Below are 13,217 nucleotides of genomic sequence, written 5' to 3'. Positions count from 1 at the left end.
GTATAATCTACACGTCTGTGTGAAAACCCGAGTTAAATAGTGTTAATTACAGCATTTACACATCTGTATGATCATAAATGTCCATATAATCTATACATCTGTGGTAAATTAGTGTATAATCTACACATCTGTGGTAAATTAGTGTATAATCTACATATCTGTGTGAAAACCCGAGTTAAATAGTGTTAATTACAGCATTTACACATAAACCCGGGTTAAATATTATAAATTACAGCATTTACACATAAACCCGGGTTAAATATTATAAATTACATTATTTACACATCTATATGATCATAAATGTCGCTGCTGAGCTGCGGCTTGAGGTGAATAAATGTTTATAACTCGGTAACGGGGAGAGTTAGAGTCAAATGGTGGAGAGATCTGTGGTAAAGTCGTGTATAATCTACACGTCTGTGCGAAAACCCGGGTTAAATAGTGTAAATTACAGCATTTATACACAAACCTGGGTTAAATATTATAAATTACACATAAACCCGGTTTAAATAGTGTAAATTACAATATTTACACATGTGGGAGGCAAATAAATGATCATAAATGTCCATATAATCTACACGTCTGTGTGAAAACCCGGTTTAAATAGTGTAAATTACAGCATTTACAGCATTTACACATCTGTATGATCATAAATGTCCATATAATATAGTGTATAATCTATACATCTGTGGTAAAGTCGTGTATAATCTACACGTCTGTGTGAAAACCCGGTTTAAAATAGTGTAAATTAGAGCATTTATACACAAACCTGGGTTAAATATTATAAATTACACTATTTACAGCATTTACACATCTGTATGATCATAAATGTCCATATAATATAGTGTATAATCTATACATCTGTGGTAAAGTAGTGTATAATCTACACGTCTGTGTGAAAACCCGGGTTAAATAGTGTAAATTACACTAATTACAGCATTTACACATCTGTATGATCATAAATGTCCATATAATATAGTGTATAATCTATACATCTGTGGTAAATTAGTGTATAATCTACACGTGTGTGTGAAAACCCGGGTTAAATAGTGTAAATTACAGTATTTACACACAAACCCGGTTTAAATAGTGTAAATTACAGTATTTACACACAAACCCGGTTTAAATAGTGTAAATTACAGTATTTACACACAAACCCGGTTTAAATAGTGTAAATTACAGCATTTATACACAAACCAGGGTTAAATATTATAAATTACACATAAACCCGGGTTAAATATTATTAATTACATTATTTACACATGTGGGGGCTGAATAAATGTCCATATAATCTACAGATATGTGGTAAATTAGTGTATAATCTACACAACCCGGGGAAAATAACTATTAACTGGGTTAAACTCGTTATAAATATCTCCCTCCTATTTACTGAGGTAAATAAATGAAATCATCAACTGATGGAGTTAGTCAATGTGTGGACAGATCTGTGGTAAATTAGTGTTTAATCTACACAACTGTGGGATAAACTGAGGGAAATAATGTTATAAACATCCATCTCTCCTGCTCCTCGTCTCTCTAAATAATCAATAAATAAATCGTCACAGAATCTACACAGCTGTGGGGAATAACCGGGTTAATAATATAAACTCACCGTCTGGAGCGGAGTCCTGAAATAGATAGAAACATAGAAACATAGAAATTAGGTGCAGGAGTAGAGGCCATTCGGCCCTTCGAGCCTGCACCATTCGCCATTCAATATGATCATGGCTGATCATCCAACTCAGTATCCCGTACCTGCCTTCTCTCCATACCCCCTGATCCCTTTAGCCACAAGGGCCACATCTAACTCCCTCTTAAATATAGCCAATGAACTGGCCTCGACTACCTTCTGTGGCAGAGAGTTCCACAGATTCACCACTCTCTGTGTGAAAAAAGTTCTTCTCATCTCGGTTTTAAAGGATTTCCCCCTTATCCTTAAGCTGTGACCCCTTGTCCTGGACTTCCCCAACATCGGGAACAATCTTCCTGCATCTAGCCTGTCCAACACCTTAAGAATTTTGTAAGTTTCTATAAGATCCCCTCTCAATCTTCTAAATTCTAGAGAGTATAAACCAAGTCTATTCAGTCTTTCTTCATAAGACAGTCCTGACATCCCAGGAATCAGTCTGGTGAACCGTCTCTGCACTCCCTCTATGGCAATAATGTCCTTCCTCAGATTTGGAGACCAAAACTGTACGCAATACTCCAGGTGTGGTCTCACCAAGACCCTGTACAACTGCAGTAGAACCTCCCTGCTCCTAGACTCAAATCCTTTTGCAATGAAAGCCAACATACCATTGGCTTTCTTCACTGCCTGCTGCACCTGCATGCCTACCTTCAATGACTGGTGTACCATGACACCCAGGTCTCGCTGCATCTCCCCCTTTCCCAATCGGCTACCAGATAATGTTATACAAACCATCAGGGGGGCAAGATAGGGTTAATATGTGGAGAAACTGAGGTAAATATCCACAACATTTGGGGATAAACTGGGGTGAAAGGTGGACAAAAGTGCTGGAGAAACTCAGCGGGTGAGGCAGCATCTATGGAGCGAAGGAAATAGGCTGTAACCCTTCTCCAGACTGATCGAACTGGGGTAAAACTCATTGTCGACATCTCTCCGCTGTTTATACTGGGGTAAAACACGTTATAATTCACCAAGGGAGAAAGTTCGGATCAACATTCATCTCCCCAGCTCCACCCTCTGTAAATAATCAATGATAGTAGGCATGCAGGTGCAGCAGGCAGTGAAGAAAGCCAATGGTATGTTAGCATTCATAGCAAAAGGAGTTGAGTCTAGGAGCAGGGAGGTTCTACTGCAGTTGTACAGGGTCTTGGTGAGACCACACCTGGAGTATTGCGTACAGTTTTGGTCTCCTAATCTGAGGAAAGACATTATTGCCATAGAGGGAGTGCAGAGAAGGTTCACCAGACTGATTCCTGGGATGTCAGGACTTTCATATGAAGAAAGACTGGATAGACTCGGCTTGTACTCGCTAGAATTTAGGAGATTGAGGGGGGGATCTTATAGAAACTTACAAAATCCTTAAGGGGTTGGACAGGCTAGATGCAGGAAGATTGTTCCCGATGTTGGGGAAGTCCAGGACAAGGGGCCACACACACACACACACACAACAGTTTAAGGATAACCTGCTGTACTCACTCTATACTCATGAATGCTCAGCCCCCTGCTGTACTCACTCTATACTCATGAGTGCTCAGCCCCCTGCTGTACTCACTCTATACTCATGACTGCGTAGCCAGTCACAGTGTGAACTCCATCATCAAGTTTTAAGGATAAGGGGGAAATCTTTTAGGACCGAGATGAGAAAAACATTTTTTTTCACACACAGAGAGTGGTGAATCTGTGGGATTCTCTGCCACAGAGGGTGGTCGAGGCCGCACAGTTCATTGGCTATATTTAAGAGGGAGTTAGATGTGGCCCTTGTGGCTAAAGGGATCAGGGGGTATGGAGAGAAGGCAGGTACGGGATACTGAGTTGGATGACCAGCCATGACCATATTGAATGGCGAATGGTGCAGGCTCGAAGTGCCGAATGGCCTCTACTCCTGCACCTAATTTCTATGTTTCTAAATATCCACATACACGACACGACTGGGGGTTAAATAATAATAATTGTTTCCACGCTGTATCTCTAAACTAAACTAGTGTACGGGCCAATCGCTGGTTGACACGGACTCGGTGGGGAAGAGCCCGGGTCTAAGCGTTATACCTACGGTCTCTCCCCCTCTCTCTCCCCCCTCTCACTCTCTGTCTCTCTCTCCCTCTCTACACGGGAACAGTAACCTTACCCACTCCATCGTGCAACAGAAGTACCTGAAACATTCCCATAAAGCCACGCTGAGCAGCGCAGAGAAAGCAGAGCTGAGGATCGCGGTGGAGAGAGCGTTGCTCAACTACCAGGTTAGTGGCTCACACACGTACGCACGCACACACATACACGTACGCACACACACGTACGCACACACACGTACGCACACACACACGTACGCACACACACGTACGCACGTACACAGACACACACGCACTCACGCACACACATGCACGTGCACACACACACACACGCACACACACGTATATACACACACACACACACGTATATACACACACACATATATATTTATATACACACACGCGTATATACACACACACATATATATACACACACGTACACACACACACACGTATATACACACACACACACACGCACGCACACACACACACACGCACACACACACACACGCACGCACACACACACACGTACGCACACACACACGTACGCACACACACACACACACACACATACACACACACACTCTCACACACACACACACACGTATACACACACACACACGTATATACACACACACATATATACACACACGTATATACACACACATACACACACGCGTATACACACACACACAACATATATATATACACACACACACACAAATATATATATACACACACACACACACATACACATACACACACACACACACATATATATATATACACACACATACGTATACACACACACACACACACGCACACACACACACACATACGTATATATACACACACACACACACACATACACACACACACACACACACACACACACACACACACATACACACATACATATATACACACACACACGTATATACACACACACACACACACATACATATACACACACGTATATACACACACACACACACGTATATACACACACACACACACGTACGTATATACACACACGCACACACACACGTACGCACACACACACACACACACATGTAACAACACATACGATGGGATGTTAGAGACATGTTTCCGAGCAGTTTGACCCCCTGCCTCCGTCTCTCTCACACACACGCGCGGGGTGGGGGATGTTGGTGGAGGACCAGAGACCCGGTGGGTGACAAATGTTTGCTAATAATGGGAAAAAAGCTTATACTTAAATTCTGGAAAAATGCGCCGACACCAACAATAAAAATGTGGATATCAAATATGTTTGAAACATTACATCTGGAAGAGATGAGATTCCTCCTAGCAGGTAAAGCAGACCAATTCCAAAAGACGTGGTCTATGTTTCTGGACCTATTACAAGTCTGAGGTGCAATAGTCAGGACCTGGTAACGGGAGGTAAAACAACAAAAACCGACTTGGTTGGTAGTCCCCTTTCTGCGGAGTTTAATGTTATAATAGAGCGATTGTTTCTATTTTCTCTTTCTTTCTTTTCTAGGGTCTATTTTCTCACTTTACTTCCTTCTCTAACTTCTTTCCTAAGGGGCTTTCTTTTCCCAACACTCTTGCACTTCACGACTCTCTTGCACTTTCTTTACTTTCCTTACTTCTACCTTTTTCTTAAAGCTCAAAAAAAATGTAGCGGTACAAAAAATGTATTAAGATATATGTGTTGTGCAGGATTGTAATTTACCGTACTTCTAATAAAAATAAAATTAAATAAAAAAAATAAAAAAATGTTTCCGTGACTCTCTCCCCCCCCCCCCCACACAGAGCAGCGACTCTAGTGACGATGAGCCCCTGAGCCGCAAGGCTGAGACCCTGAGGGGGGGGGCGGTGAAACGTCAGCGGGGGGGAGATGCCGAACTCCCCGTCACCCCGGCAGGGGATGTCCCGGAGCAAGAGGGGTAGAACCGACAGCACTGGATCAGGTATGGAGACCCCCCCCTTCCCTCGCTTGTGTGTCCCCCTCCGTCGAAATTTAGTTAAAAACATATCGCATATGTTTGCAAACTGTACAAAAATTAAAAAATTCTGGGTAAATATTTTTAGTATAATATCTAAAGTAAGCAACACACAATTGGAACCAGATCCAATAGTCAATGGTCTTTTTAATTGTCATTTGGACCCCTGGAGGTCCAAATGAAATGCCGTTTCTGCAACCATACATTACACACAAATAGACCCCAGACACAACTTAATTACATTTTACATAAACATAGAAACATAGAAATTAGGTGCAGGAGTAGGCAATTCGGCCCTTCGAGCCTGCACCACCATTCAATATGATCATGGCTGATCATCCAACTCAGTATCCCGTACCTGCCTCTCTCCATACCCCCTGATCCCCTTAGCCACAAGGGCCACATCTAACTCCCTCTTAAATATAGCCAATGAACTGTGGCCTCAACTACCCTCTGTGGCAGAGAGTTCCAGAGATTCACCACTCTCTGCGTGAAAAAAGTTCTTCTCATCTCGGTTTTAAAGGATTTCCCCCTTATCCTTAAGCTGTGACCTCTTGTCCTGGACTTCCCCAACATCGGGAACAATCTTCCTGCATCTAGCCTGTCCAACCCCTTAAGAATTTTGTAAGTTTCTATAAGATCCCCTCTCTCAATCTTCTAAATTCTAGAGAGTATAAACCAAGTCTATCCAGTCTTTCTTCATAAGACAGTCCTGACATCCCAGGAATCAGTCTGGTGAACCGTCTCTGCACTCCCTCTATGGCAATAATGTCCTTCCTCAGATTTGGAGACCAAAACTGTACGCAATACTCCAGGTGTGGTCTCACCAAGACCCTGTACAACTGCAGTAGAACCTCTCTGCTCCTATACTCAAATCCTTTTGCAATGAAAGCTAACATACCATTCGCTTTCTTTACTGCCTGCTGTACCTGCATGCCTACCTTCAATGACTGGTGTACCATGACACCCAGGTCTCGCTGCATCTCCCCCTTTCCCAATCGGCCACCATTTAGATAATAGTCTGCTTTCCCGTTTTTGTCACCAAAATGGATAACCTCACATTTATCCACATTATACTGCATCCATCACATAGCTGTGATGGAAGGCCAAAAAAACTTATCTCTCCACTGCACTCTCTCCCCCCCCGATGTCAGAGTCAAAGTCAAAGCCCCCGGCTGGCGATGGCGATTGTCCCGCGGCCATTAAAGCCACGCCGGGTGGTGCGAGGTCGCACACTGGGTCTTGGTGTTAGAGCCCCCGGCGTGCGCTCGCATAGTCCCGCGGCCATTCTAAGCCGCGCGGGGCAGTGGTGTCAGGCCCCGCTCCAGGAGCTCTTCAACCCCGCAACTCGGGCGGGAGAAGTCGCCGTTGCGGGAGCCTTGAAAAGCGGTCTCCCTCCAGGGAGCCGCGGGCTCCCGGTGCCGCCGTCCACAGACCCGCAGCAGCAGCCTCCGACTCAGCAGCGGCAGCGGCAACGCTCCTCCACCGCTCCACCCGCTCCAGTCTCGGCCAGCTCCGCGACGGTGAGGTGAGTCGGCACCAGAGTCCCCGGCTTCTTCCCGTTGGAGGCCGCTCCTCGTTGCGGCCCCAACGACAACGGAAACCCGACGAGAAAAGGTCGGGTCTCCAGTGCAGGGAGAGATTCAAAAGTTTCCCACCCCACCCCCACCCCCCCACACACACACCCCAACATAAAATAACAAAAAAAACTACATAAAAACACAGACAAAAAATAATAAAAACGCGGACAGGCTGCAGAGGCCGCTGCTGGCCAGAGTCGCGCTGCCTACCGTAGATCCAAAATTAATAATACTCGGAATATTAGAATTAAATCAAACATTTAGAATAACTACAAAGAAACTTTATTGATTATAGTTTAATAACAGGAAAAAAATTAATTCTAAAATTTTGGAAAGGCCCTACGGCCCCCACAATCAAAATGTGGATTATAGAAATGACGGAGACCTTAAACGTGGAAAGAATCAGATTCTCCCTGTTGGACAAACAGGAATTATTCGTTGGAACATGGTCTCCTTTTATTGATTACTTAACCATATAACAATTACAGCACGGAAACAGGCCATCTCGGCCCTACAAGTCCATGCCGAACAAATCTTTTCCCCTTAGTCCCACCTCCCTGCATTCATACCATAACCCTCCATTCCCTTCTCATCCATATGCCTATCCAATTTATTTTTAAATGATACCAATGAACCTGCCTCCACCACTTCCACTGGGAGCTCATTCCACACAGCTACCACTCTCTGAGTAAAGAAGTTCCCCCTCATGTTACCCCTAAACTTCAGTCCCTTAATTCTGATGTCATGTCCCCTTGTTTGAATCTTCCCTATTCTCAAAGGGAAAAGCTTGTCCACATCAACTCTGTCTATCCCTCTCATCATTTTAAAGACCTCTATCAGGTCCCCCCTTAACCTTCTGCGCTCCAGAGAATAAAGCCCTAACTTATTCAACCTATCTCTGTAACTTAGTTGTTGAAACCCAGGCAACATTCTAGTAAATCTCCTCTGTACTCTCTCTATTTTGTTGACATCCTTCCTATAATTTGGCGACCAAAATTGTACACCATACTCCAGATTTGGTCTCACCAATGCCTTGTACAATTTTAACATTACATCCCAGCTTCTATACTCAATGCTCTGATTTATAAAGGCTAGCATACCAAAAGCTTTCTTTACCAACACAAAGAAACTTTATTGATTATAGTTTAATAACAGGAAAAAAATTAATTCTAAAATTTTGGAAAGGCCCTACGGCCCCCACAATCAAAATGTGGATTATAGAAATGACGGAGACCTTAAACGTGGAAAGAATCAGATTCTCCCTGTTGGACAAACAGGAATTATTCGTTGGAACATGGTCTCCTAGGAGACTGCAGGGTGACTTGGATAGGCTGGGTGAGTGGGCAAATGTTTGGCAGATGCAGTTTAATGTGGATAAATGTGAGGTTATCCATTTTGGTGGCAAAAGACAGGAAAGCAGACTATTATCTAAATGGTGGCCGATTGGGAAAGGGGGAGATGCAGCGAGACCTGGGTGTCATGGTACACCAGTCATTGAAGGTAGGCATGCAGGTGCAGCAGGCAGTGAAGAAAGCGAATGGTATGTTAGCTTTCATTGCAAAAGGATTTGAGTATAGGAGCAGAGAGGTTCTACTGCAGTTGTACAGGGTCTTGGTGAGACCACACCTGGAGTATTGCGTACAGTTTTGGTCTCCAAATCTGAGGAAGGACATTATTGCCATAGAGGGAGTACAGAGAAGGTTCACCAGACTGATTCCTGGGATGTCAGGACTGTCTTATGAAGAAAGACTGGATAGACTTGGTTTATACTCTCTAGAATTTAGGAGATTGAGGGGGGATCTTATAGAAACTTACAAAATTCTTAAGGGGTTGGACAGGCTAGATGCAGGAAGATTGTTCCTGATGTTAGGGAAGTCCAGGACAAGGGGTCACAGCTTAAGGATAAGGGGGAAATCCTTTAAAACCGAGATGAGGAGAACTTTTTTCACACAGAGAGTGGTGAATCTCTGGAACTCTCTGCCACAGAGGGTAGTCGAGGTCACACACAGTTCATTGGCTATATTTAAGAGGGAGTTAGATGTGGCCCTTGTGGCCAAGGGGATCAGGGGGTATGGAGAGAAGGCAGGTACGGGATACTGAGTTGGATGATCAGCCATGATCATATTGAATGGCGAATGGTGCAGGCTCGAAGGGCCGAATGGCCTCTACTCCTGCACCTGTTGTCTATGTGTTCTATGTTAAAGATATGGGGAGAAGGCAGGATTGTGGATGATCAGCCGTGATCACATTGAATGGCGAATGGTGCTGGCTGGAAGGGCCGAATGGCCTCTACTCCTGCACCTGTTGTCTATGTTTCTCCTCTCATCCCCCCCTCTTCTCCCTCTCAGGCCCTGTATGTGGAGACCACTCTGGAGACGGGACTGCCGGATCTGGCAGCGACTGCGAGATTCCGGGCCGGAGAAGGAAGGCCGGCGAGTCGGAAGAGAGCAGTGACTCCCGGAACGGCAGGGCGGAGAAGACGGAGCGGGGAGGCGGGGAGGTTGCTGAACCGGCCCGTGCGGGGCAAGACAGGGGAGGGGGAGAGGAGGAAGATGTCGGGGGAACTACGCCGAATAATTTCTCGGGGTCCGTGAGGAAGGGGGAAGATGATGAAGGCAAGGAGGGGGAGGAGGAGATGGAGAGCGAGGGGGGACAAAATCTGAAGGCGGGCGGGAAACGCAAGAGGAACGAGGCAAATGCTCCCGGCAACGTCCCGTCCAAACGCAGACGGCCATTGGAAGAGGAGGAAGGCGAGGACAAGGATGGAGAGGAGAGTGAAGAGGAGAGGGGCGAAGTTACGACGAATATCGCGGTGAAACGCAGGACGTGCGTCCGATTGGCTCTGGGGAAGAGATGCTACAAGGAGGAGAGGGGCGGGGAAGAGGAGGAGGAGAGTGAGGGTGAAGACAAGAGGAAAATGAAGAAGAATGTCGCAGTGAAAGGGAGGATTAGCCCACGAGTGTCCCTGAAGAAGAGCGGTGACAAATCGAAGAATGATTCATCAGAGGAGAGTGAGGAAGAGAGTGAGGGTGAAGACAAGAAGATAATGAAGAAGAATGTCGCAGTGAAAGGGAGGATTAGCCCACGAGTGTCTCGGGGGGAGAGCAGAGCCAAATCGAAGAATGATTCATCATCGGAGGAGAGTGAGGAAGAGAGTGAGGATGAAGGCAAGATAATGAAGAAGAATGTTGCAGTGAAAGGGAGGATTAGCCCACGAGGATCTCGGGGGGAGAGTGGCCCTAAATCGAAGAATGATTCATCATCGGAGGAGAGTGAGGAAGAGAGTGAGGGTGAAGACAAGAAGATAATGAAGAAGAATGTCGCAGTGAAAGGGAGGATTAGCCCACGAGTGTCTCCGAGGAAGAGCGGCCCTAAATCGAAGAATGATTCATCGGTGGAGGAGGAGAGTGAGGAAGAGAGTGAGGGTGAAGACAAGAAGATAATGAAGAAGAATGTCACAGCGAAACAGAAGATGGGCGTGCGAAAATCTCCGAGGAAGAGCGACTCCAAATGCAAGAGCGGTTCGTCGGAGGAAGAGGAGGAGGAGGATGATGAGGAGGAGGAGGGGAGTGAGGAAGAGAGTGCGGATGAGGACAAGAGGAAATTGAAGAAGAACGTCTCTGTGAAACCGGAGAGAGATCTTGCAGGGACTCAGGGTAAGAGGGGCTCCAAACTGGAGGAGGAGAGCGAGGAGGAGAAGGAGGAAGAGAGTGAGGATGAAGACAAAAAGGAAATGAAGAAGAATGTCGCAGTGAAAGGGAAGGTGAGTCTCCGAGTGTCTCCGAGGAAGAGCGGCGGTGAAAATCGAAGAATGATTCATCAGAGGAGGAGAGTGAGGAAGAGAGTGAGGATGAAGACAAGAAGGAAATGAAGAAGAATGTCACAGCGAAACAGAAGATGGGCGTGCGAAAATCTCCGAGGAAGAGCAGCTCCAAATGCAAGAGCGGTTCGTCGGAGGCAGAGGAGGAGGAGGATGATGAGGAGGAGGAGGGGAGTGAGGAAGAGAGTGAGGATGAAGACAAGAGGAAATCGAAGAAGAACGTCTATGTGAAACCGGAGAAAGACCTTGCAGGGACTCGGGGTAAGAGGGGCTCCAAACTGGAGGAGGAGAGCGAGGAGGAGAAGGAGGAAGAGAGTGAGGGTGAAGACAAGAAGAAAATGAAGAAGAATGTAGCAGTGAAAAGGAAGATGAGTCTCCGAGTGTCTCCGAGGAAGAGCGGCGGAAAATTGAAGAATGATTCATCAGAGGAGGAGAGTGAGGAAGAGAGTGAAGATGAAGATAAGAAGATAATGAAGAAGAATGTCGCAGTGAAAGGGAGGATTAGCCCACGAGTGTCTCCGAGGAAGAGCGGCCCTAAATCGAAGAATGATTCATCATCGGAGGAGAGTGAGGATGAAGATAAAAGGAAAATGAAGAAGAATATCACAGTTAAACAGGGGATGGGCGTGCGAAGATCTCCGAGGAAGAGCAGCTCCAAATGCAAAAGCGGTTCGTCGGAGGCAGAGGAGGAGGAGGATGATGAGGAGGAGGAGGTGAGTGAGGAAGAGAGTGAGGATGAAGACAAGAGGAAAATGAAGAAGAATATCACAGTTAAACAGGGGATGGGCGTGCGAAGATCTCCGAGGAAGAGCAGCTCCAAATGCAAGAGCGGTTCGTCGGAGGAAGAGGAGGAGGAGGGGAGTGAGGAAGAGAGTGAGGATGAAGACAAGAGGAAAACGAAGAAGGACGTCTCTGTGAAACCGGAGAAAGATGTTGCAGGGACTCGGGGTAAGAGGGGCTCCAAACTGGAGGAGGAGAGCGAGGAGGAGAAGGAGGAAGAGAGTGAGGATGAAGACAAGAAGACAATGAAGAAGAATGTCGCAGTGAAAAGGAAGATGAGTCTCCGAGTGTCTCCGAGGAAGAGCGGCAGAAAATCGAAGAATGATTCATCAGAGGAGGAGAGGAGGAAGAGAGTGAGGATGAAGACAAGAAGATAATGAAGAAGAATGTCACAGCGAAACAGAAGATGGGCGTGCGAAAATCTCCGAGGAAGAGCGACTCCAAATGCAAGAGCGGTTCGTCGGAGGAAGAGGAGGAGGAGGAGGGGAGTGAGGAAGAGAGTGAAGATGAGGACAAGAGGAAAACGAAGAAGGACGTCCCTGTGGAACAGAAGAAAGATCTTGCAGGGACTCAGGGTAAGAGGGGCTCCAAACTGGAGGAGGAGAGCGAGGAGGAGAAGGAGGAGGAGAGTGAGGATGAAGACAAGAGGAAAACGAAGAAGAATGTCAGAGTGAGACAGAAGAAAGATGTTGGAGGAACTCGGGGGAAGAGGGGCTCCAAACTGGAGGAGGAGGCGAGTGAGGAAGAGAGTGAGGATGAAGATAAGAAGAAAATGAAGAAGAATGTCTCAGTGAGACAGAAGAAAGATGTTGGAGGGACTCTGGGGAAGAGGGGCTCCAAACTGGAGGAGGAGGCGAGTGAGGAAGAGAGTGAAGATGAAGATAAGAAGAAAATGAAGAAAAATGTCTCAGTGAGACAGAAGAAAGATGTTGGAGGAACTCTGGGGAAGAGGGGCTCTAAGCAGGAGGGGGAAGGGGCGAGGGGGGCTAGGAGAGGAGGAAATGGCCCAAAGGCAAGGGGCAAGAAGGGCCAAGTGCGGGAGGGGAGGTGGGAGGACAAGGAGTCTTCGAGTGGGGAAGACAAGGGGTCTTCGAGTGGGGAAGACAAGGGGTCTTCGAGAGGGGAGCGAGGCAGAGGAGGAGGAGGGAGAGACCCTCGGGGGAAGGGAGAGGGTTCATCAGCAGAGGAAGATGAGGAGAAGGAAGACCACGGCAAGGACAAGAAACGGGGACCCTCTACCAAGGGGGACTCTGGCAGCGAAGATTCATCCAGCACCGGAGACGAGACTCGAGGGAAGAG

The 13,217-nt window shown here is 46.4% G+C and overlaps 1 protein-coding gene across 1 annotated transcript; it reads left to right on the top strand.

The window, feature by feature from the left end:
• Positions 1 to 302: 302 nt before the first annotated feature.
• On the top strand, positions 303 to 11,189 carry LOC129715247 (uncharacterized protein DDB_G0283697-like). The gene is made up of 4 exons (XM_055665104.1): positions 303 to 326; positions 3,801 to 3,921; positions 5,548 to 5,705; positions 9,667 to 11,189. The coding sequence occupies exons 3-4, from the start codon at positions 5,633 to 5,635 to the stop codon at positions 11,187 to 11,189; spliced, it is 1,596 nt and encodes a 531-aa protein (XP_055521079.1). The 5' UTR covers positions 303 to 326; positions 3,801 to 3,921; positions 5,548 to 5,632.
• Positions 11,190 to 13,217: the final 2,028 nt, after the last annotated feature.

The sequence above is a fragment of the Leucoraja erinacea genome, unplaced genomic scaffold, assembly GCF_028641065.1.
Source record: "Leucoraja erinacea ecotype New England unplaced genomic scaffold, Leri_hhj_1 Leri_1075S, whole genome shotgun sequence".
NCBI classification, from domain to species: domain Eukaryota; kingdom Metazoa; phylum Chordata; class Chondrichthyes; order Rajiformes; family Rajidae; genus Leucoraja; species Leucoraja erinaceus.
This window is presented reverse-complemented; position numbering and strand designations above follow the sequence as displayed.

Coding starts and splice junctions, on each gene's coding strand:
- LOC129715247 (XM_055665104.1), top strand. CDS start 5,633: ATGCCGAACTCCCCGTCACCCCGGCAGGGGATGTCCCGGAGCAAGAGG. Junction 5,706..9,666: donor AACCGACAGCACTGGATCAG/GTATGGAGACCC, acceptor TCTCCCTCTCAG/GCCCTGTATGTGGAGACCAC.